Source organism: Hyalella azteca, unplaced genomic scaffold (assembly GCF_000764305.2).
Source record: "Hyalella azteca isolate HAZT.00-mixed unplaced genomic scaffold, Hazt_2.0.2 contig8537, whole genome shotgun sequence".
Classification (NCBI taxonomy): Eukaryota; Metazoa; Arthropoda; class Malacostraca; order Amphipoda; family Hyalellidae; genus Hyalella; species Hyalella azteca.
This window is the reverse complement of record NW_025938628.1, coordinates 2,595-23,893: the sequence shown is the minus strand read 5'-3', so window position 1 is coordinate 23,893 and position 21,299 is coordinate 2,595. Positions and strand designations below refer to the sequence as shown.

The window sequence follows — 21,299 nt, the reverse complement described above, 5'->3', positions numbered from 1 at the left end:
GTTACGGAAGCATTGCAGACATCACACAATTAATTGATTATAAGGTTTCTCTGAGAAGATTTTGGACAGAAGTTTTGCCAATTATTAATGATCGAATTTCGAAGGCACACAATTTATATGCTATTTTAAAGCCATTAAATAAATAGTACGTAACTGAAGCTCAATAATGAGTAATGAGCCATTCATTTTCTGCAATAACTCATCGAAGAAAAATTTAATAACCATGACGACTGAATTATAATGATGTTGGCAAGTTAATGAAGCAAGTCTACGACGAGTTGTGCACAACGTAAAATTTGTGTCTATTTAATTAAGAGTTCACTTTCTTTACCAGCGCAATATCGAGATTGCTAGTATTATCACTAGTATTTTTTTACTAGGCCGCAGATCGCCGGACTTACCCTTCCTCTACGAAGGAATGAAGCAGACCGCTGACTCGAAATAGTTCATTCAATTAAAATGCCCTAACATGGACTGCGTTTCAGTATCACGCGGCTTGTACAATTTTAAAATTTATTTGTCTAAGGAATGATTTTGATAAATCATAACGTTGCATTTTCCGAAAATAAAATCAATGAAGCTAACAAATCTAACTAAGCAAATATGAAAAAGGGCGCGCAATTGATAAAGTTTGTCACTAAGATTCGAGTAACAAAAATAGATGAGCAAGGAAATTGCTGACAAAGCTGGAGAAAGCGTTTCTGGCGAACAAAGTTCATGACGAATACATGACACACATCAGAAATACTTGCACATACTCCTCAGTTTATGAATAAATGAGAATTATAGTAAAGGTTTCCACATCGAGCAAGGGTACATGAATTTTGCAGTATTTATTTCACCTCTTTGTCCTGACGGTACCTTTCGGTCCAGGCAATTGTGTATGAATAGCATTGACGACGGTATAGTATCCGTAGGCAAAGGGTAAACCCATTTTTTGGTAGAGGTAACCCTCGTTACCAGTAAAGTTGACACGAACGACAATTTTAGCGATTATTACATCGGTAGATATAGAAATAAGTACGCATTAAGTTTGCAAGAGCCTACGACGCAGTACCGTCAAGTGGGGCGGCTTCGGCCACCGGGGGTGATTTCGGCCACACCTACAACAGAAACAAATGGCAGCAAAACAAAATAATAAACGTTGCCCAAGTGACTGGGGTGACTTTGGCCAACGTTTATTATTTCGTTTTGCTGCCATTTGTTTCTGTTGCAGGTTTAGCCGAAGTCACCCTCGGTGGCCGAAGTCACCCCAGTTGACGGCATTTTAGAAACAGATACATCAAGATAACAGACTACAACAAACAACTGCCGACTTTCATACGTGAACAGATCACCTTTAAAAAAACATGACACCGAATGTTCGCCATAGCGTAACTCTGAGCAGTGAGAGTGAAACCATCATTTCTCACAAGATTTAGAAGCGGAATCCGTATAACCTAACGTAAATTTTAATTAAGAATGCACTACAGAAAAAAAAACCGTGACTCAGTGACTACTGAGAATTTGAAGACTTGTCCAGCCAAAGAATGACTTCCAAATTCTCATCCTAGTTTGAACGCTAGAAATGTGTGCAAAGTTGTACTCATAAGTGAACAAATTAATCTATAGAATTCCTTAATAGATCCTCGCTAGATAAGTATTGAATAACAGAATATGAAAAATTAACAGTTAAAAGATCGGGGCAGAAATATCAGAATAATCTGCACCATAGATTTTCCTTGAATTGATTTTGAAATACTTTTTTGATTTTAAAATTTTCCAAAATACTGATATTTTGGAAAATACTTTTTACTTATTTTTGGGAACATTCTTTTTATTTAGTTCGACACAGTTACAATTACTACTTAAGCTAACGAATGGTGAGGGTGACCAAATAGAAGATCCATGCTTTTGTTGGGGTTTGTTCAAAATTCTAAAAATTTACGTTACGTTATACGTTTAAATCGACTAATGAAGAAATATTTTCGTACGTATCCCACTAGAAGAGTACGAAAACATCTTGACCATTTTGCAAGCCTCCAGCAAATCTTGCAAGAAATTCGGAGACGAAACAACAAATATATTCTTCCATAAAATAAAGTAGAAAAATGCCATATTGTACCACTACTTATCTTCTCGAGTCTCCCAACAAGTCTACACAGCGTTAATTTTATTAGCGGTTTCATCGCCAATAAAATCACAAAAAATTTAATTAGGTAATGATACCGAACACAAATAATAAATATACGACAGCTCAAAAGTGTTGAAATAGTCATTACTTGTGAATCGTCAGTTAACGAATAGCGATATTATGCCTTCAATATTGCAATTAGAAACCCGCCACACAACTGATCATAATATAAAAGATAATGGCAGTTCGGAAAAAAAAACTTTACTCGTATGACCTAGCCCAATAGTTGGCATCAAGGTCTCGTAAATATTTTACAGAAATATTAACACAACAATAAGGTCGACCAGCAAGAAATATCACTATAACGCAACGATCACGATGAACTCAGGTTTCACCTAAATCAAGGGGCCACTCACGTGAATTCGCATCGTCGACAGCCATAGACTGAAAGTAAACATTATATGTACATATCTTTCTTTAGCAAGAGATCAAACCGATTGCTGGCCTCAGATTATTCTAATTTCAATGAAATTAAACACCAGCTTCATACATAGTAATATACATCAGGATATGTTCACATATCCTGATAATGGAAATCAGAACATGTGAGCATATCCCAGCGTTAGGCTTGTTAAAAAACGATCAATTATGTTTCTAATGGTCTAGCCCATGCATGACTAAATTGTGGACAGGACGTGAGACATTTTTGCTTACTTTATGCATTAATTAACCTATATATAAGAGCGCGAAAGCGCAGAACTAGATTACAGAAGATTAATAATAATATCGAAGAGTTCTAAATCAACAAGACTACTTTTCACTGTTGAGAGCTTGTATAAACTCCTCAAGTTTCTCCTGTATTTGTCGCACTCTCTTGAGCTCCTCAGCCAGCAACACGCGACGCCCGACCAGCAGCTCGGCCTTCTTGTCTCTGTCGCACCCGACCTCCTCCAGCACCTCCTTGATCTCTCGCTCCAGCCGCCGTGCTGAACAACGAGTATAAACGTTAAATGTAGCTCACAAGAAGATAATGATGAAGTAAATATTAGCTCACTTAATGCCTATGTTGCAGGAAATATTTCTACAGCACCAGTGATGCAGTAAAATCTAGCTCCCCAAAACGCTAATGATTCTAAACCCCATAACTAATAATTTATCCTGGGCTATGCTATTTCTACCAATACTGCGCAGGGAACAATAAATTTCTCCTTAGCTTTCTAAACAATTATACTTCTCTTTGCTATCTATAGAAACTGGCACTTCCCGCTTTACCAATAAATGAGGATCCCCCTAAATGTTTAGTTTACCGAACTATCGAGTATACTTCTCTTCAATTTCAATTATCTGCGTCTCTTCAATAATCATAGTGATACAGAGACCACTGAAGATATTTACTTTAGTTCAGTGCTCATCAGTTGAGCTCCACGAAATGTCAATGGTACATTACCAACAACTCCATGCATTACGGGCTATAATACACTGCTTAATTACATGATATTATAGCCCACTCAATGCTTGAAATTATAAACGTAGTTGTAAATTATATCTCACCTGCCACTCAATCATGTTTTCGATTTCTACACACTGAAACTAATCGCAGACAGTTTAAAAATAACTAAACTCATCTTGCAATTTCAATATTTCATCAATTCGTAATTAAGTCAAAGATATTAAATTTGGAAGGGTTAATGAAATGGGCAATCATTATTTGAATCGAGTGTCAAAAGATATCATGGCGTTTACGACTGATCATTTAATTAAATGTGTTTTGATTATTATCTGATACGCTTCTAAGATAATTTCTTTTAGCTTCTGTTTTCTTATGCGAATAAAAATAAATGCATTCAATTGCCTAGTTCTTGAAGGGCAGAAACTTAAATTTCTTGGTTTTATCTCGCTTGGTTGTCTAAAAACATTTGATCCAGGGCCTATACTTTCAAAAAAAGTTAAGAGATCGTAAGTTCATCAGCCAATCATTGACGGCCTTTCAAGCAAAATCCACCAATCATAGACAAGAAAATAGAGCGTAAGTACTTACGTTCACTTAGCGAGTTTTGAAAGTATGGCCCCTGATCGACAGATAAACTTGTGTAATGCTTACACACCAATGAGAAACAGCGTTTCTTGACGTAAATTATTAGGCACATTACAATAACGATTAAATATGTGAAATACCTTCTTTTCCGACGTCAACTGTGAAACGTATTTATTTTTGTTGTTAACATAAATTACGAGATGGCTGTCATACCTTCTCTGTTCATAATCTGTTGTCGGAGCGCGTTGGCCGTTACTCTGACCATCTGATGTATTCGCCAGAAGAGCACGACGTCGTTGCAGTCGACGCCCAGCTCGCTCTCGAGGCCCTGGTGGTACGCATAGAACGCTTTCCTCGAGTCGTACGCTCGTGCCAGAGCCTTGCGCATGAAGTGACGCCTGTACACCAGGTGCCAGGTCTCCCGTATGCATTCGTTGTCGACGTCGTAACCTAAAGTTTGCACGTTTTTTCGCGTGGTGGTGAGCTCGTCGTAAGAGAGGGTATTTTTGTGGTTAAATGTTGCCTGCAGCAGCTTCTCCAGCTCCATACGAACAGCCGAACGTTTTTTCTGTTCTTCTGTAGGGTTGCACCAGTAAACCCACTGGTCCCAGCTGCTTGGCCCGAGCATCTCTTTGAGCTTTGCATCATTAGCGGCTATTTTTTCCTGCAAGGCCTCCTCCAGGAAGTGACACGCTGCATCCCACTGTGGTTTGTCAGGCACAGAGCGATCCTCGAATGCATTAAGTTGGATGACCCGCAACATGTCACTTGCTTTGTCTTCCCACTCGTGTCTCTTTATGGCTTCTTCCATCACTGCCGCCTTCAGATTATCGAAAATGTTATCATGATCCCGAGACTTCTTCGCAGCGTCCAGGAGGCCCTTGAACTCCTCTTGGAGAGTCTCCCAGCCGATCTCGACGCAGCGTTTAGGGAGCATCTGGTCTGCCCATTGCTTCAGTTTGATGTCCGCAGTCGTGTTGAACGTGCCTGCAAATTATAATGGTTACTTGGATAACAAGGGCTGGATCTGACAGTGATAGCCTATTTCTTAATAAGATAAGTATTATTTCCACACAACTAAAATATAATTAAAATGGAATGAACACTGATTAGGTTTAAATTGAATTTACTTCTAACTCATTTAACACTCAAAAATATTTATGGCGGTTATAAATAAGAGAAAATATTTCAAAAAACTCAGAAGTATTCATTACCAGGAAACCTTCATGACCATGAAATTGGTGGGAAGATTTTATCACACACTTAAGGCATTTCGAAAAAAAAATGTTTGCTCCTGTTTCTATTCAAATGCATCTAATATTTAAACGCTACATACATCCAATCTCAGGTGTCATCATGTATGGAAACCATTCTAAAAAGTACAAGATGAAGTGGCAGATAAACGTTCTTGAAGACGTGCTAGGTAATTTACTAATGATCACTCACCAGAGTTATCAGACTGCGCGGCTGGCAGATAAATGTTCTCGAAGACATAGGTATTTATTTTGTCCCAGAGCTTCCTCGAGAGCGCCTCCTCCCAGTGTTTGGGCGACACCAGCGACAGGTTCACAACCTCGTCCAGGATCTCCCCACGGCACTTCTCAAACAATTCATTGCGGTCCAGTTCCCTTAATCTGTCAAGAAACAACCTCATATAAGTCCAGTCAAAATACTCAATGCAGAACTCCATGGAGGTGGCGGAAAGAAATGAGTATGATCAAGATACTCAATACAAAACTCCATGGAGGTGGCGGAAAAAAAATATAGTCAAGATGGTCTATTGGTCTATATAAAATTCCATGATGGTGGCAAAAAAAATCTAGTCCAAATACTCAATGATGGACCTTGAGGTGGAAATAGTTTTCTCACGCATAATCACGTGATCCTTTACTTCCTGAAAGTTACAGAAATCAATGCGTGAAATATAACCGCACTAGTAGTCTTTGGTGAGGGAATTCTTGGATTGTTTTACTTCGCTTATAATCTTGAATTGCATCTGAAAACGATGCATTGAGGTTGTGACGTTCTCAGTTCAGAAACTTTTTCTCTATGCCGATCAGCGACTATCGTTGTTACATAGTTGGATGTTCAACTGACTTTATCAGTTGAAAATCTTTCCACATTTATAAATATGAATATCATTGTTTTAATGCCAACATTGTTCACTAAATTCAATTATTGTATTGCATTGTTATGTTATGTTTTTTTAAGGAACAAATTCTCCTATCTGTCAAGACTCTAGTCACCGGAAACGGAAATGATCCGACGATCACTGCATGAGATTTAATGGTTGCTAGTTCACCTTCAATTACATTCAAATAATTAATTTTCCCCTCATGATTATGAACGTCAAGCTGAGGCAGAACACATGACATGTCCCGTATCTTAGTACCAGATACATACCATAAGTTATTGATATACCTACTCATCTTTTGTTTGAAATTTAACCTTGGTAGTCCTTGAGACGGAATTCTTGGATTATTACCTACTTACAAAATGACATCTGAGAAAGTTATTCTTCCTTACGTACCTGGGAAAGTTATTTTTCCACTCAGTTTCTAAGTTGAAGCGTGTAGCCTTGAAGGCATCCGCCTGCTGCTCGACCGTGTCGCGCACCATCTTCCAGAAGCACTCGCTCACTGCGAACGATAGGTTGCGTGTGGTGCATTGATGCGTTGACACCACACCGCCGGACCTGGCAAGCAATCAACAATAACACCATATAACGGCAGATCTTCTTCTGCCGCTATCTTTTATACATAAACTTGGAGCGACAACTTAATAACGAATGGTAATAATTACGAAAAAAAAATAGTAAAAACGGAAAAAGAAAACTCAGATAAGATTGCAAACATAAATGAAAGGCATAAATTTAATTTTATTGACAATTTTAAACAAATTTAAAATTTTTTATTATTTGTTTTTCAGCGGGAAATTTAAAAATGGCAAAAAGAATATTAAAATTGCACTTTGTGGCTTCAAAGAGTCTAGGAATGTAGGTCATCAATTCAAGAGTTCAGCTAATGATCAACTCATAATTGATTCCAATCGTCAGCAGAATATGTAAAAATTTATGCTCTTCGGTGAGTAACATTTTTGACGCAGCTGCATGATAGGAGACATAAAAATCTACGGTTCACGTCAAATATAACAAACTTACTGACAAACTGTCAGACTGTTATAGAACACTGCTTATCTCTTTAATTGTGTATTATTTTGCGAGTTTTAATTGTCTTGTTGAGAGTCCCACTTTGGTGTCCGTCTGTTCAATAGTGTGTTTATGACACAAGCTTTGTGAAGGCCCTGCAAATACTCGTCTTTTACTTTTGGCTGTGTCATGTATGTCATTTGTTAGTCAGTGGGTATGCAGCTATGACTTAAACCGTATTTTTTTAAATGTATGTAACCAGAGAAGAGTTACCTGAAGAGCTTAGAGCTTTTGAAGAACTGCTCCTCGTAATCTCTGATGTCGTTGATGGTTTCATTTTTATTGCCACGTCCCGTAACTACTGCGAAGTAGCCAAGGGCTTTCATAGGAAATAAACGACCAGCCAGGATTTTCTTTATCTGTAGGTTCAAAGAAGTTCGATAAAATCCGTGAAATTCAGACCATTCACTACCAGTAATCAATTTAACCGGCATTGTATATGTAAACGTATTTGTTACTGCCATGCCCTAGACCCTGATGTGTTTTTGATAAGACGAAACTCAACTTATCACTAAGTTACGAAAGTAACGTTTGACCTATAAGGTTAGTCAATGGTTAAATTGCAAGGTAACTCGGTGATAAGTAGCGTGTTAACTCGGTGATAAGTAGCAAAGTTATTCGATGATCAGTAGCAAGGTGATTCGGTGATAAGTAGCAAGGTACTCTGTGATAAGTAGCGTTGTAACTCGGTGATAAGTAGCAAGGTAACCCATTGATTAGTAGCAAAATAACCCAGTGATTAGCCACAAGATGAGCCAGTGCTAAGCTACCATGTAATCCAGCAAAACTTAATTAAGTACCAATGTAACGTCCGTCAAATTGTTTGAACCGAAGAGTTTAGCTCACCCGTTCAGGATTAGCAAGATTTTCCTCGGCGAGATCAACTTTAGTGAGGACAAAGATGGTCCTGCGTCCCGTGGGGTCCATCCTGGCTGCGAGCTGCGTGACGTTCGAGCGCTCAGCGTCAACGGAGCCGTCCTGCACGCACAGGATGATGGCGTTCGGGTTGCTCATGTGCTGCTCTGAGATGCTCGTGATCGCTTCCCGCGTGTCCACAGCCATGTCACTCGTCACAGTCTGTTGTGATTAAGACACATTACTTCTAACTCGAGTATTTATGCAGCATGTTATTGTTAATCACTGTTTGTTGTGATTAAGACACGTTACTTGTGTATTTATGCAGCATGTTATTGTTAATCACTGTTTGTTGTGATTAAGACACGTTACTTGTGTATTTATGCACCATGTTATTGTTAATCACTGTTTGTTGTGATTAAGACACGTTACTTGTGTATTTATGCAGTATGTTATTACTAATCACAGTCTGTTGTGATTAATACATGTTACTTGTAACTCGAGTATTTATGCAGCATGTTATTGTTCATCACAATATGTTGTGATCACCCACACTCAACCTAATTTCCATTGACATTGAAGATCGACTTAATGAAATTGTGAATTTTTGAAAGCATTTCTTGACCTTAGGGCTGTTGAGTTGGAAATTTTAAATAGGAGAAAAGTGGAAAAAAAGACGAAATTAAAATGTATATGAGGCCAGTAGCAATGATGGCATAACACTCGCTCACATTCACAAGCGCGAGCAGCATGGTTAACTAGACCGGTTTGTCATTAAAAATGAATAAAAACAGCATGATATCTGCTACATGGCGGATGTTCATTAGAGAGATCAATAGTATTCGTTCAGGCAGTGGTCCTGATTTCTCAAAATTTTCCAAAAATCTGTTAAGTTATATGCAAATAGTTCATTCGTATCACAAGTAATTTTTATTCAAAACCGTATATTATTCAAGGTATATTTAATTAGGCGGTTTCGAGTATATGAAAGAACAATTTTATCAAAGCAATTTTTCGCCAACCTGCTACTCCAAGTGATGCACTTTACAACCAACATACAATAAACACCTATCAGTACAAGTTGACGGACGTGGCAAGAATGAAATGGTACGTGACAATTTGATCAAAGTTTATACATGATCGTTCTGGGCTAGCCACATAACATGACAAACAATAAAGGACCTACTACTTATTTTCCTTTTCAGTATTTCATTAATATTTGTAGTACCTTAGCTCCAGGACAAATCGCACAAAGAATATAATTCACACTAATGATATAACTCCCACTAATGATATAACTCACACTTATGATGCCAGGCAGATCGACCAGCACCATGCGTTGCAGGCCGGGTCCTCTAACGGTCATGCTGATGATCTCATGGCTGACCGTGCGTCCTCCAGCGACGCTGTTGCGCATGCGCAGCTCCACCTCCTTGCGCAGCTCACTTAGCTCCGCCTCTCTGTTGGTAGATCAACACAATAATTAACATTGTGTTAATTATTGTGTTAATCACAATAATTAACTCTTAACTCTGAAATTAACTCTTAACATCTGAAAGCCATCATGAAATTACATACTGTTAATCACATGCTCAAGGCAAGGTGCTCACTTGGAGAGATCAAACTCTCTAGAAGAGTCTTTGAACTGCGCGATGTGGTAGGGGCCTTCACTGAGAGTCACCATCACAGGGGCGCGCGTCATCATCTCGCCCGCCCCGCGGGGGAAAATTCGGGCCTGGAACACACAGAGACAGTGAGCACAATAGTAAAAGGATAAAAACGGTAACCATTAATAATAAACTGACAGAACGACGCTAATGATGAATTATAAAATAATGAAAAAATTAATTTCGTCCCCGATGAAATAACAAGAAAAATTAATTAAGTAAATTACAGAACGAACCTAGTTCAGTACCTAGTTGTCAATATATTGTACTTGCATGCAAAATTTACGTCACTGTCCAGGAATTTTCCCAATAAACACTTGAAAGTTTAATAAATTTAAGATAACTTCACAATATTTTTTCACAAAAAAAAAAAAACACTTCGATGTTGTACATAAATTTTTTAAACTATTTTTTAACCTTCAATAGGTCAAGCAGAAACACGAAATCGCGAATTAAATCACGATTTGCACATAAACATATTTGCTCTTCAAATAAATTTAGGGATAAAATATAAATTTAACATTTGTATCTAAATGACGCGCATATAAATAAGAAAGTTTTGGTCTTCTTCTCTAACTAAAAAAATAACCTACAACAAGACAATCAAGAGACCTGAGCAATCATCTCCAAGACGGATGTTTTGCCTGAGCTTTGGTCCCCCACAACCACGACTCTGGGCAGGTGGTCGTGAGTGTCGTAACTCGTGTCGTAGTCACAGAGCTCGTCCAGTACCTCGCTGTACATGTCTATCAGCGACTTCTTCACCTGCAATATTAAACATTCATTATATAACCTATGTACTATTACCTTATATTATTTAGTACAGCTTACCAGTAATACAAGCAGATTGTTGAAACACGATAAAAATTCAAATGTATACATAGCCTTCAAAATTGGTGTAGTTCGGCAAAAGCTTCTCTTTTATGCAAGTTTGATTGAAGACCAGAGCATGTTTTTTATTTTAAATCTTCTTGTTCGTTTTTTTCATTGAGTCGAACCAAAAAAATGAGCTGGCGCCAGCAAGAAATTTCGTTCAACTCATTGAAAAAAAGAACAAGAACATTGTTAATAAAAAACATGCTCTGGTCTTCAAACAAACTTGCATAAAATAGCCTTCAAAGTAAACGTAGCGACCCCACTACACGTAGTGGCTAATTAATCGAGTGGTTGAGCGGTTTGAATTGAAAAGATGTCAGTAATTGGCTAATGGCACTATTTTTAGAGTTCTTCACTGGAGAAAGTCCTATAGTGGATATATATATATATAGGTTTCGTTGAAGGCCAGAGAGTATTTCTTATTGACAATTTTCTTATTATTTTTCTCGATTCGGCGAATTAGGCTCTTGATAGGAAGTGAAAATCCAAATATCAGGTTTCCAAGGGACATTTTATTATAATTTTAGGAAGGTGCAAGACAGGAGGCTTTATTAGGAAGGTGCAAAACAGGATGCATTATAGGAAGGTGCAAAACAGGATGCTTTATTAGGAAGGTGCAAAACAGGATGCTTTATTAGGAAGGAGCAAAATAGTACAAACAAACAAATATATACAAGATACAAAACTGTATTTGAGTGTGTTCTAAATATTACATGAAGAACTTGCGCTTGAGCACATAGTTAACAAAATAGTCTTGCAAGATTAATGTTTACAGTCAGCAATGGAGAAATTTAGCCATGTTCATGCAGTGTCTGTACTTGCAGCTTGCATACAAGCTATGATGAAACCTCTTTCCTAATTCTCGAAAAGACAAACAACTCTAAAGTAATTTTATATAACCTTGCAGAACCTATTAGACAACAAGCATGGACCTTACCAAACACAAACAGCTACAAGCATTGAATAGTTATGCTCATTTGATTTCAATAAATTTCCATTAAACTATCATTTAACAGAAATGTTACATATCACACCCAAAAGCAATCGAGTATCCTCATCTAACAAAACATCCCATAAAGTTCCTTACCCTTTTCCTTATCAGTTCCGCCTCCAGAAGTGAAAGAAATTGCATGTTGTTTTAGATCCGAGGCTAAATCTGTTGAGTAGGAGTTTCAAATCAATTATGCATAATTCACCAGAAGTCATAATGAAACAATATCAGTTGAAAATGAACTTTATGTAACACTTCCAAAATTTTTCTCAATAAGTTTCAGAAACTTGAGTAACATGTAGAAATTGCTGGAAAAAAGACAATTTTAATCAAGAAACAAATAGTTACGGTTGTTTTCTATTTAAAACGGCTTTTCCCCATTCTCATGTAAAGTGAAGGCATAGACTTGATCATCCCGAAGTACTAAATCTAAATACTAGAGAATTTTGTTTTACTCAGCAACCAGTTGAACTAAACAAACGATGCCTCAGAAAAAAGTTACAATAATTTGCAGATGCATACAAATTCTTGAAGACTCGAGTTGAAACAAAACAAATAGGTCATTCAATTATTGAAAAAGTTGGAAACCGGAAATCTGATAATAAGCTATCAATACCGAATTTTTCGGTCATGACCACAATATTAGGAGAAAAATTACCTTTTTCAAAAATGACCAAATTCAACAACATTTTAGTGAAAGAGTTCATTGCTGTAACATAAAAAATGATATAACAAATTTCTTCTCACATTTCAGTCTCCTTTAAAACATCTTCCTGCTGGAAGTGTGGTTTTTTTACCATAGTTAAATTGCTCTAACCTTGTACCTAAATTTTGATTACCAATTTCCAGAACAACATTCACAATATAAATTTATGTTTCAAAATTCCAAAAGACAACGGGGGAAAAAATTTATTACAAAAATTAGGACACTAACGTAACATATGACATGAAGAATGACAGGTACAAACTGTTTCAAATTATATAGAATGATTCCAAACAATGCCAAATGATTCTGATAATACATTAAATTATATGAATGAATGAATATTATGTTGTGTATGAAAACTTTGCCCACCTGTGGGCGCAGGAGGAAGAGCTCGATAATCAGGAGTACCAGAGAGATGCAACAGAGATCCTGTGGTGAAATAGACACCGCCATATTACTGCACCTACTCAATGTTACCCTGAGTTTGGTGCTCAGAATGAAAAATTACAATGACTTTAGTGTCGCATAATGACCAATTACAATGAATTTAATGGCTCATAATGACCAGTTACAATGACTTCACTGTCTCATAATGACCAATTACAATGATTTTAATGTCTCATTATGACCAATTACAATGATTTTAGTGTCTCATTATGACCAATTACAATGACTTTAATGTCTCATTATGACCAATTACAATGACTTTAATGTCTCATTATGACCAATTACAATGACTTTAATGTCTCATAATGACCAATTACAATGACTTTAATGTCTCATTATGACCAATTACAATGACTTTGATGTCTCATAATGACCAATTACAATGACTTTAATGTCTCATTATGACCAATTAAAATGACTTTAATGTCTCATTATGACAAATACCCATGACTTTAATGTCTCATAATGACCAATTACAATGACTTTGATGTCTCGTCATGGCCTATTACAATGACCTTAGTGTCTCATTATGACCAATTACAATGATTTTAATGTCTCAAAATGACCAATTACAAGACTTTAGTGTCTCATAATGACCAGCATCTTTACCTGACAAATAATTAGTTTAACAATTGTCAGACTGAATAGTTTTGCTACGTTATAACCGTACCGAACGCAGGTACATTTTTACCAATGCATTCCAATGAGGGTTATTGAGTTATTGAAAATGATGACGCAAATAAGAAATTAGGTTGAATACTATGAAAGTTTTGCCATCATTTCAAGTCTTTGATTTAAATGAAACAGCATTTGAAGCAAGAAGCAAATTAGTCATAACAAATAAATTAAAGTCTACAATGTTTAAAATCAATGACCAGATCACTTCGCACTCCAACACAAGACAATGACTAGGAATCCTCATATAATAAGGAAGGATTCCCTGGAATTCTAGGAATCATAATCCAAAATTAAATAAGATACTTTGAAAACAGGTGATTGAACTTTAATGGTACAAAAACTAAACTAGATAATATATAATAAAAAAATGAGCAAAATTGAGGTGGTAAGAGTGGTACTCTAAAAAAAACAAAAATAGTCAAAACCTTAAGTGAAGTTTTTTTAAAAAAAGTACAGCAGCAGCAGTGAAGCTCATTTTATGTACTGTAAAGACTGCATATTGAAAAATATATGTTACATAAAACTTCATAACTTACAGCAAAGAAAAATGGAAAGTGAATCAAACAATCATTCTAATCATCTAAATGAAATCGTATTACTTGATGTCAACAAGCTGGTATGTTTGATAGCTTAGATAGATTAAAGTGAAGTTATCACGTTGAAGAGGGCCGCAGAACATTAGCTATAATATCCAGTAGAATCATTCATTTAATATTGTACCTTAATTTATTTCATGTTTTATTTCATTACCTTTCAAGTGTCATGTGCATCTTATTAATCTCGTTTCTTGTTCCCCTTGGTGTAATATTTAAGCAGAGTAAAAGTTACTGAGACAAAATTCTTCTTTTGATCCTCTTTATCATTTATAGTCAGTCACCTGGCACTTGGCAGAGCACTGTATCTAAGGAAAGCATTCCACCTGGGGTGGAAAGCTTTTTATAAGTGAACTTCCATTTCTAGAATTTCACCCTGATATGAACTATTCTGTTGCATAAATTGATCAATGCATTGCTGAATTACGCTACTCAAGCACACACCCTCAGTGAGGATGAACTATTCTGTTGAATTAATTTGATAGATAAATAGGCAAGGGTGAGAAATTTCCCACAATGTCCTGTTAAATTAAGCTAATGAACCACACACCGCAGCTAATATGACTCATTCTCTTGAATAAATAGATTAATGTCCTGCTAAATTAAGATAATGAAGCACTCACCCTCAGCTAAGATGACTATGTTTCATGCCTTCCTGAATGTGACTCCTTCTGACCACATTCAGTGTTTGTTCCATGACCAAGGACTCAAGAGATACAGTCTCGCATATTTGTGCGGGCTTACCGGGAACCGCTACAACGTAATAATTATTTTCTAAATGATATCAAATGATTTAATGTTACTGAAATGAAATTATTTCATACTTGTTTTGTTGCTCAAAATTATGAAGTTACCATTTTTGTAAAAATATATCGTTTTAACACAACCTTCACAAAAAATAAAAGCCAAGCCATATTTTATTTTACTTATTTCAAAACTTTGAAATGTTTTCTGAATTTCTTATGTATTTTATTTAATTCAATTTAGAAATACCTAGCAATAAATGGGACCATTGAAAATTCCGCTATTATAATGGAGAAAAATATCAAAAACAGGCTTAGACTGCATAACAGAAGCACAAAATGAGATGAAATTTTGTACAACACAAAAAATGAGATGAAGTTAATAAGAGCTCATATTTTCAAAGAAACTTGGATAAGATTAAGATTAATTAGTTATCCTCCTCCTGCACCCAGTCTAGAAAACCTCCATTTAAAGGAAGCTCAATGAGTTAATGTTATTGATGAATATAAGATGTTATAACATGACGGGCACAAAAAATAACGTTGTACAAACAAAAAATGTAGCTAATTTGTCACCATAATCTAAGTCCACAAACCTGTGGCTTCACTAGCTCCAGTTAGCCTCCAAGAATTGCCATCAATTAGTGTCCAATCAGTAAATATTCATATTCTTTTGTGCACACACGCCTGATATGAAATTGGGCAATAATGCAAACTATTATTCATGGAATAGTGGAACGTGGAAGAATAAATCTAGGAATGATGAACCTGAGTTTTTTTTTTAATTATTGAATGGAAAGGAACCAGAATAATGAGAAGTGAGAACCGAGATACAGATAGATGGAATGCTATCCAGAGTCTTTACAAAACTGCACATGTTCATATTTGCCCTTGTTAAATATGAACTATCCTGTAAATTGATTGATGCATTGCTGAATTAAGCTATTCCAGCACACACCATAAGTGAATATGAAATATTCTGTTGAATAAATTAATCTAAAAAATAAGCAGAGGTGGCGAATTTCCCACAATGTACAGCTGAATTAAGCTAATGAAGCACGCACCCTCAGCTAAGATGACCTATTCTCTTGAGCTAAGATGACCTATTCTCTTGAGCTAAGATGACCTATTTCTCTTGAGCTAAGATGACCTATTCTCTTGAGCTAAGATGACCTATTCTCTTGAGCTAAGATGACCTATTCTCTTGAATAAATAGATCAATGTCCTGCTAAATTAAGCTACTGAAGCACTCACCCTCCGTGAATATAGGTTGCGAGGCATCTCTCTTCTCCTCCTCAGCAGCGCGGATGGCGTCATCCAGACGCTTGTTGAACCACGACACCAGCTCCCCGTAGCGCGCGTCGCCTAACTCACGCAGACGAGGGTCTGAAGACGAAACATTTTGGTGTACTATAATAAACTTGACGTCTGTTAACCCTATATACTCAGACTTTAACCTTAGTCCACGCTATATAACTCCAATTACCCTCTGTAGATAACGGGTCAAAAAACAAAGACACTTTTAAAGCAAGAAAACATCCATGTAAATGGTACTTCCATCGTCCTCAGATACTTATCATCGCCAATGCTGTATAAGTTGAGTTACCCACAGTAGATGATGGTTACACAAATGATTCAAGTCACCATGAATAAACATCAAAGTATTTACATACGATTTAACTCACAAACGGGTGAAATATTGCATATTAATTATAAGATACAAGTTACGTTTATAAAATATAACAAGACAAAACATTTATCACCGTTGACAAGACACGAATCAAAATGAATAAAGAAAGAAAAAAATCAGAACCTAGAGCAGAAGAAACGGCTTTCAGAAGGAAGCACGTGATTGTAAAAATATTGTCTCTGGTTTACTGTCATTATTATCAAATGTAATTGTTGTATCTTCAGCCTTCAAATAACATGGACTCGCATGCACGCTTCCCTTAGCTTAATTAAAGATGTTTACTACCTTATTTAGAAGACGCATTCTCAGTGCCTTCTGCCTCGATTCTTCTAATTTTCTTACCATAAAAGTCAGTATACTTGACTTGGAGATTTTATTATAGTAAAAAAACTGTATAAAACTTCATATAAATTACATTTTATGAGCGGCATAAGATATTAAAAGTGTGAAACATGCCACTATATTATTTTCCACTGCAAAATGATAACGCAGTATACATTATTTGAGTACTTTTAATACAACCTTACTCTCAGCTCTGAGCATTATTAAGTATATTTTGCAGCAGATTAACTTCAGTAGAATTGAAAATTGTAAATGAATTAATAAGACAAGATCAGAAAATAATACAAGTAACATGATATCAAACATCAAATTTGTGATGATTTTGGGCAAGGTAATATGAATTAGCCTAACCAAGTTGGAAGTCAGGCACCACATCTTTAATGGAGTCTTTAAATGTGATTTGTGATGATTTTGGGCAAGGTAATATGAATTAGCCTTACCAAGTTGAAAGTCAGGCACCGCATCTTTAATTGAGTCTTTAAATGCAAGGAGCTTCATCCGCATCTTGTCAACCTCTTCAGCCGAGGGCAACAAGTCCTGCAGGAACTTTGAGTCTGGCAGAGCAGCCTTCCATTCTTCATAAGTCTGTTGAAGTATCAAATGCATTAGTGATATTTATAATCACAAATAATGATTAGTACAACAGTTATTTCAGGTAACATTTAATGGACCAATTTCATAAGGCAAATTTGGTTTAATGGATCAATTTCAGGGATAAACCAAAGTTGTTACCTATGCATTTGAGACTCTTCATTAAATTGCTTAGAGCAAATTTTATTTGAAATTATTCATTTGATAAACAGCACAATCAAGTTTTCTATTTTGTTCTCTGTGCAACCAATGAAGAGAAATCTAGCTAGATTCTAGCACATAAGAATAATCACAAGTGAAGCAATTTAATGGAATGCTAATTTCGGGTCTTCAATTTAAACATCTTGTAGTAAACACTCAGTTTTGAAGCTGTTACATGTCCGAGCAGCAGAAGTTTATGCATATCACAATGGCCATGAAAGAATGTAAACATGACACTATATTTTGTTCTCTGTGCAACCAATGAAGAGAAATCTAGCTAGATTCTAGCACATAAGAATTATCACAAGTGAAGCAATTTGACGGAATGCTAATTTCGGGTCTTCAATTTAAAACTCTTTTAATAAACACTCAGTTTTGAAGCTGTTACATGTCCGAGTAGCAGAAATTTATGCCTATCACAATGACCATGATTGAATGTAAACATGACACTGATTTTCCCAACCCAAACATTAAAAGTACAAGGACCAGGTAGAAGCAGTAACACAGTAGTATAGTAGTATATACATGAAAACCTAAAATTTTTCAGGAAATCATATTCTCATATCCACACATCCTGTATTATATAAAATATAAATTAGATTTAGAGATTTTTATAGAAATTAGATTTTTTCACCTTTGCCAAAGCACTGCCACCAGCAATTGTGCCACCAAGGAGCAGGTAACGCAGCTTGAGGGCGCCTCTGAGCACCCTGGCCACCAGCAGTCCCACACCGCGCACTGGCGTGGTGCTTGCACCAGCGCCCACAAGCAGGGAGCGGTGAGAGGCATGTGAGAGTGCAGTATAATGCCTCACCACAACCGACACACTCTGATGAATAACTTGTAATAAATTGACTCACATTGAAAATATTGCACAAGAGAACTAATGCCTCATTTTCACCGATACTCTAATAAATACTTTGCAATTAACTGACTTGCAAGGCAAACATTACTTGTGCAGATGAGAGTTAACTGTTGTGTCTCACCACCACTGACACAATCAGTAAAATAGTTTGTACTTGGGAAAGTTGCATTACAAATGAAAATATTGCATGAACGAAGAAACACTAATGCTCCACCACCAACATGATTCAACAATTATCTCAAAATTGCAATTGCTTTTTTTGAAAATTGAAATAAGTAGGTACCTATATTTCTGCAAGTGTTTAAAGTCCATTTTCATTATTCAAATTATTTGCTGGATTCTGTCAAATATTTCAACACAGCAGGCACTTTTAGATTGCATCTCAACAACAATCTCTTTTTGAATACGTACAAGTACCGTAAATCCAATAAGAAAAAATAAAATATTAACAAAACTGAATACATACCTACATCTAACAAGATGTTTTTTAATTCTATTAATAACATTATTTTTCGGCAATTATAAAAAATATTGTATTCAGTTCAGATTCAAGTTTAAAAAAATTATAGAAATTTTAATTCAGAATTAAATTGCCATTTCTTTAAACATAAATATCCTCTGAACATTCTCAAAATCAGAGTTAAAGTAAACCCTGTAAGTAATGGCAATCTCTTCAGAAACACAATAAAAAATATAACTCAGTACTCACTGCAGTGAGTGACAGAGCGCGCATTTTCTTGTCGACGAAAACTTGAGGTCACGGACGGATGGACGGACAGACAAACATGGCGAGCACAATAGTGCATTTTTTCATAAATGAGAAAATGGGCTAAAAATGCATTTTAATAATAGCTTTATTCAATACTGAACTAACTCACTTGTTTGTGGGGCCTTGACTGCTGTAGCCTGCGCCTCACATGTGATAGTTGAGTTGTCCCTACTACACGCACCACATAGCTGCAAATAGAGAGCATTTTGACTGACACAAGCCATTCATCTAAATGTGAGTAAAAATATCCAACATGTGAAAGGTCTCACGAAGAATTAATAACTACATATAACTAATTGACACTTATTCAGGCACTCATTCTTCCTCAGCCAATAAGAAAGGCTTTGAATGTGTATATAAAACTAAATCATACTTAGCAATACTTCAGTAAGGATTAATGTTTGAACAAATGTACCGTATATAAATATTTTAACATGAAAATTTTGTGAAAGCACTTGAGTCACCCTAAAATTAATTTTGAATACAGTGGGCGAACTCAGAGAGCTCACAACTCCAGTTCAGAGAGTTGTCACAGCATAGTTCTCTTCACCTACTTTCCATTTTCTCTGTACAGAAAAATTTAAAAATTATGTGCATCAATTTTCATTGGAAAGTCTTAGAACATCCTCAAAATTACTCACCCAAAATATCCTCTTGGCAACTGGCAGATCATTTTATATGCAAACAATATTGTCTGCACTTACTGTTCAACTATGTAATAATTTCTGAAAATTGACCTCATATCTAAATTTTGCAGTTACATTTGCAGATCTGCAAAAAAAGGCGGAAATGGGAAACAAAACACATTACAAAATTTAAGCATATGCCATCAAATGGGGCAATAAGAAACGTGTGGGGTAAATCAGGACAGTCCTCCAACATTTCATGGAAATGTTGTAGCAACCAAACTAATGGGAATATTGCACAACTAAAAATAGTGGCCTAAAGTTCAACATTTTTCCTATCTAACTATGTAGCATAAAGCAAGTCAAAAAATCATATATTTACTACCGTCAATTGGGGCTACTTGGGACGATTTTGAATGTTTTTCATTCACAACTTTTTACCATGAAACATTTCATAAACAAGTTTAGCCTCATTTCAAAGCTCTTTGCAAGGGCTATCACATGGTTTCTCCAAAAAAATTCCATATGCGATTCGTAAGGTGCCAGAAGCAAAAAAAGAGTGTCCTGAGTAGCCCTGTTGAACAGGGCTACTCAGGACACTTGGAATAATACTTCATTTTGAAACATTTGAAGCATGCAGAAAGTACTCATCCATTACTAACAGTACTCTGAAGTCCTCCTCTTTCATCGTAGATGATATAGAGATAGAATAAATGACACTTTCTGTGATTTTTACTTGTTTTTCCTTTATTGATATGATATTATCAATTTACCATATACATTAATTACCGTATTACTGATGCAATATTACCATATCCATGAACATGCCATCAAGCATTTACAACAACCTTGTCCACTGCAAGCTTCATATCAGCAGCCTTATAGCATTTTTAGCACATTTTCTCATTTATGGAAAAAATGCACTATTGTTCTCGCCATGTCCGTCTGTCTGTCCGTTGTGACCTCAAGTTTTCGTCCACGAGAAAATGCGCACTGTCACTCACTGCAGTGAGTACCGTCAACCGGGGCTACTCGGGACAATTTTGAGCGTTTTTTTGTTAATAACTGTTAATAACTTCTTATGATGAAACATTTCATAAACAAGTTTAAGCTCATTTTATAGCTCATTGCAAGGGCTATCTAATGGCATTGTCAAAAAAATTCCATATGCTATTTGTAAGGTGCCAGAAGCAAAAAAAGAGTGCGAGTAGCCCCATCAAACGGGGCTACTTGGGACACTTGGAATAAAACTTCATTTTAAAACATTTGAAGCATGCAGAGCATACCGTAAAATGGGGTTACT

General features: G+C 36.1%; 1 protein-coding gene across 1 annotated transcript; it reads right to left on the bottom strand.

Annotated features, from left to right (window-relative positions):
- Positions 1-1,774: 1,774 nt before the first annotated feature.
- On the bottom strand, positions 1,775-20,143 carry LOC108683091 (dynamin-like 120 kDa protein, mitochondrial). The gene is made up of 17 exons (XM_018172372.2): positions 20,012-20,143; positions 19,480-19,558; positions 18,371-18,565; positions 17,385-17,529; positions 16,167-16,298; positions 12,821-12,880; positions 11,842-11,910; positions 11,468-11,481; positions 10,491-10,643; positions 9,822-9,946; positions 9,515-9,671; positions 8,203-8,433; positions 7,570-7,715; positions 6,679-6,843; positions 5,595-5,782; positions 4,362-5,135; positions 1,775-3,099 (listed from the first exon to the last, which is right to left on the bottom strand). Exons 1-17 carry the CDS (start codon positions 20,041-20,043, stop codon positions 2,924-2,926), a joined length of 2,841 nt encoding a protein of 946 aa, XP_018027861.1. The 5' UTR covers positions 20,044-20,143; the 3' UTR covers positions 1,775-2,923.
- Positions 20,144-21,299: the final 1,156 nt, after the last annotated feature.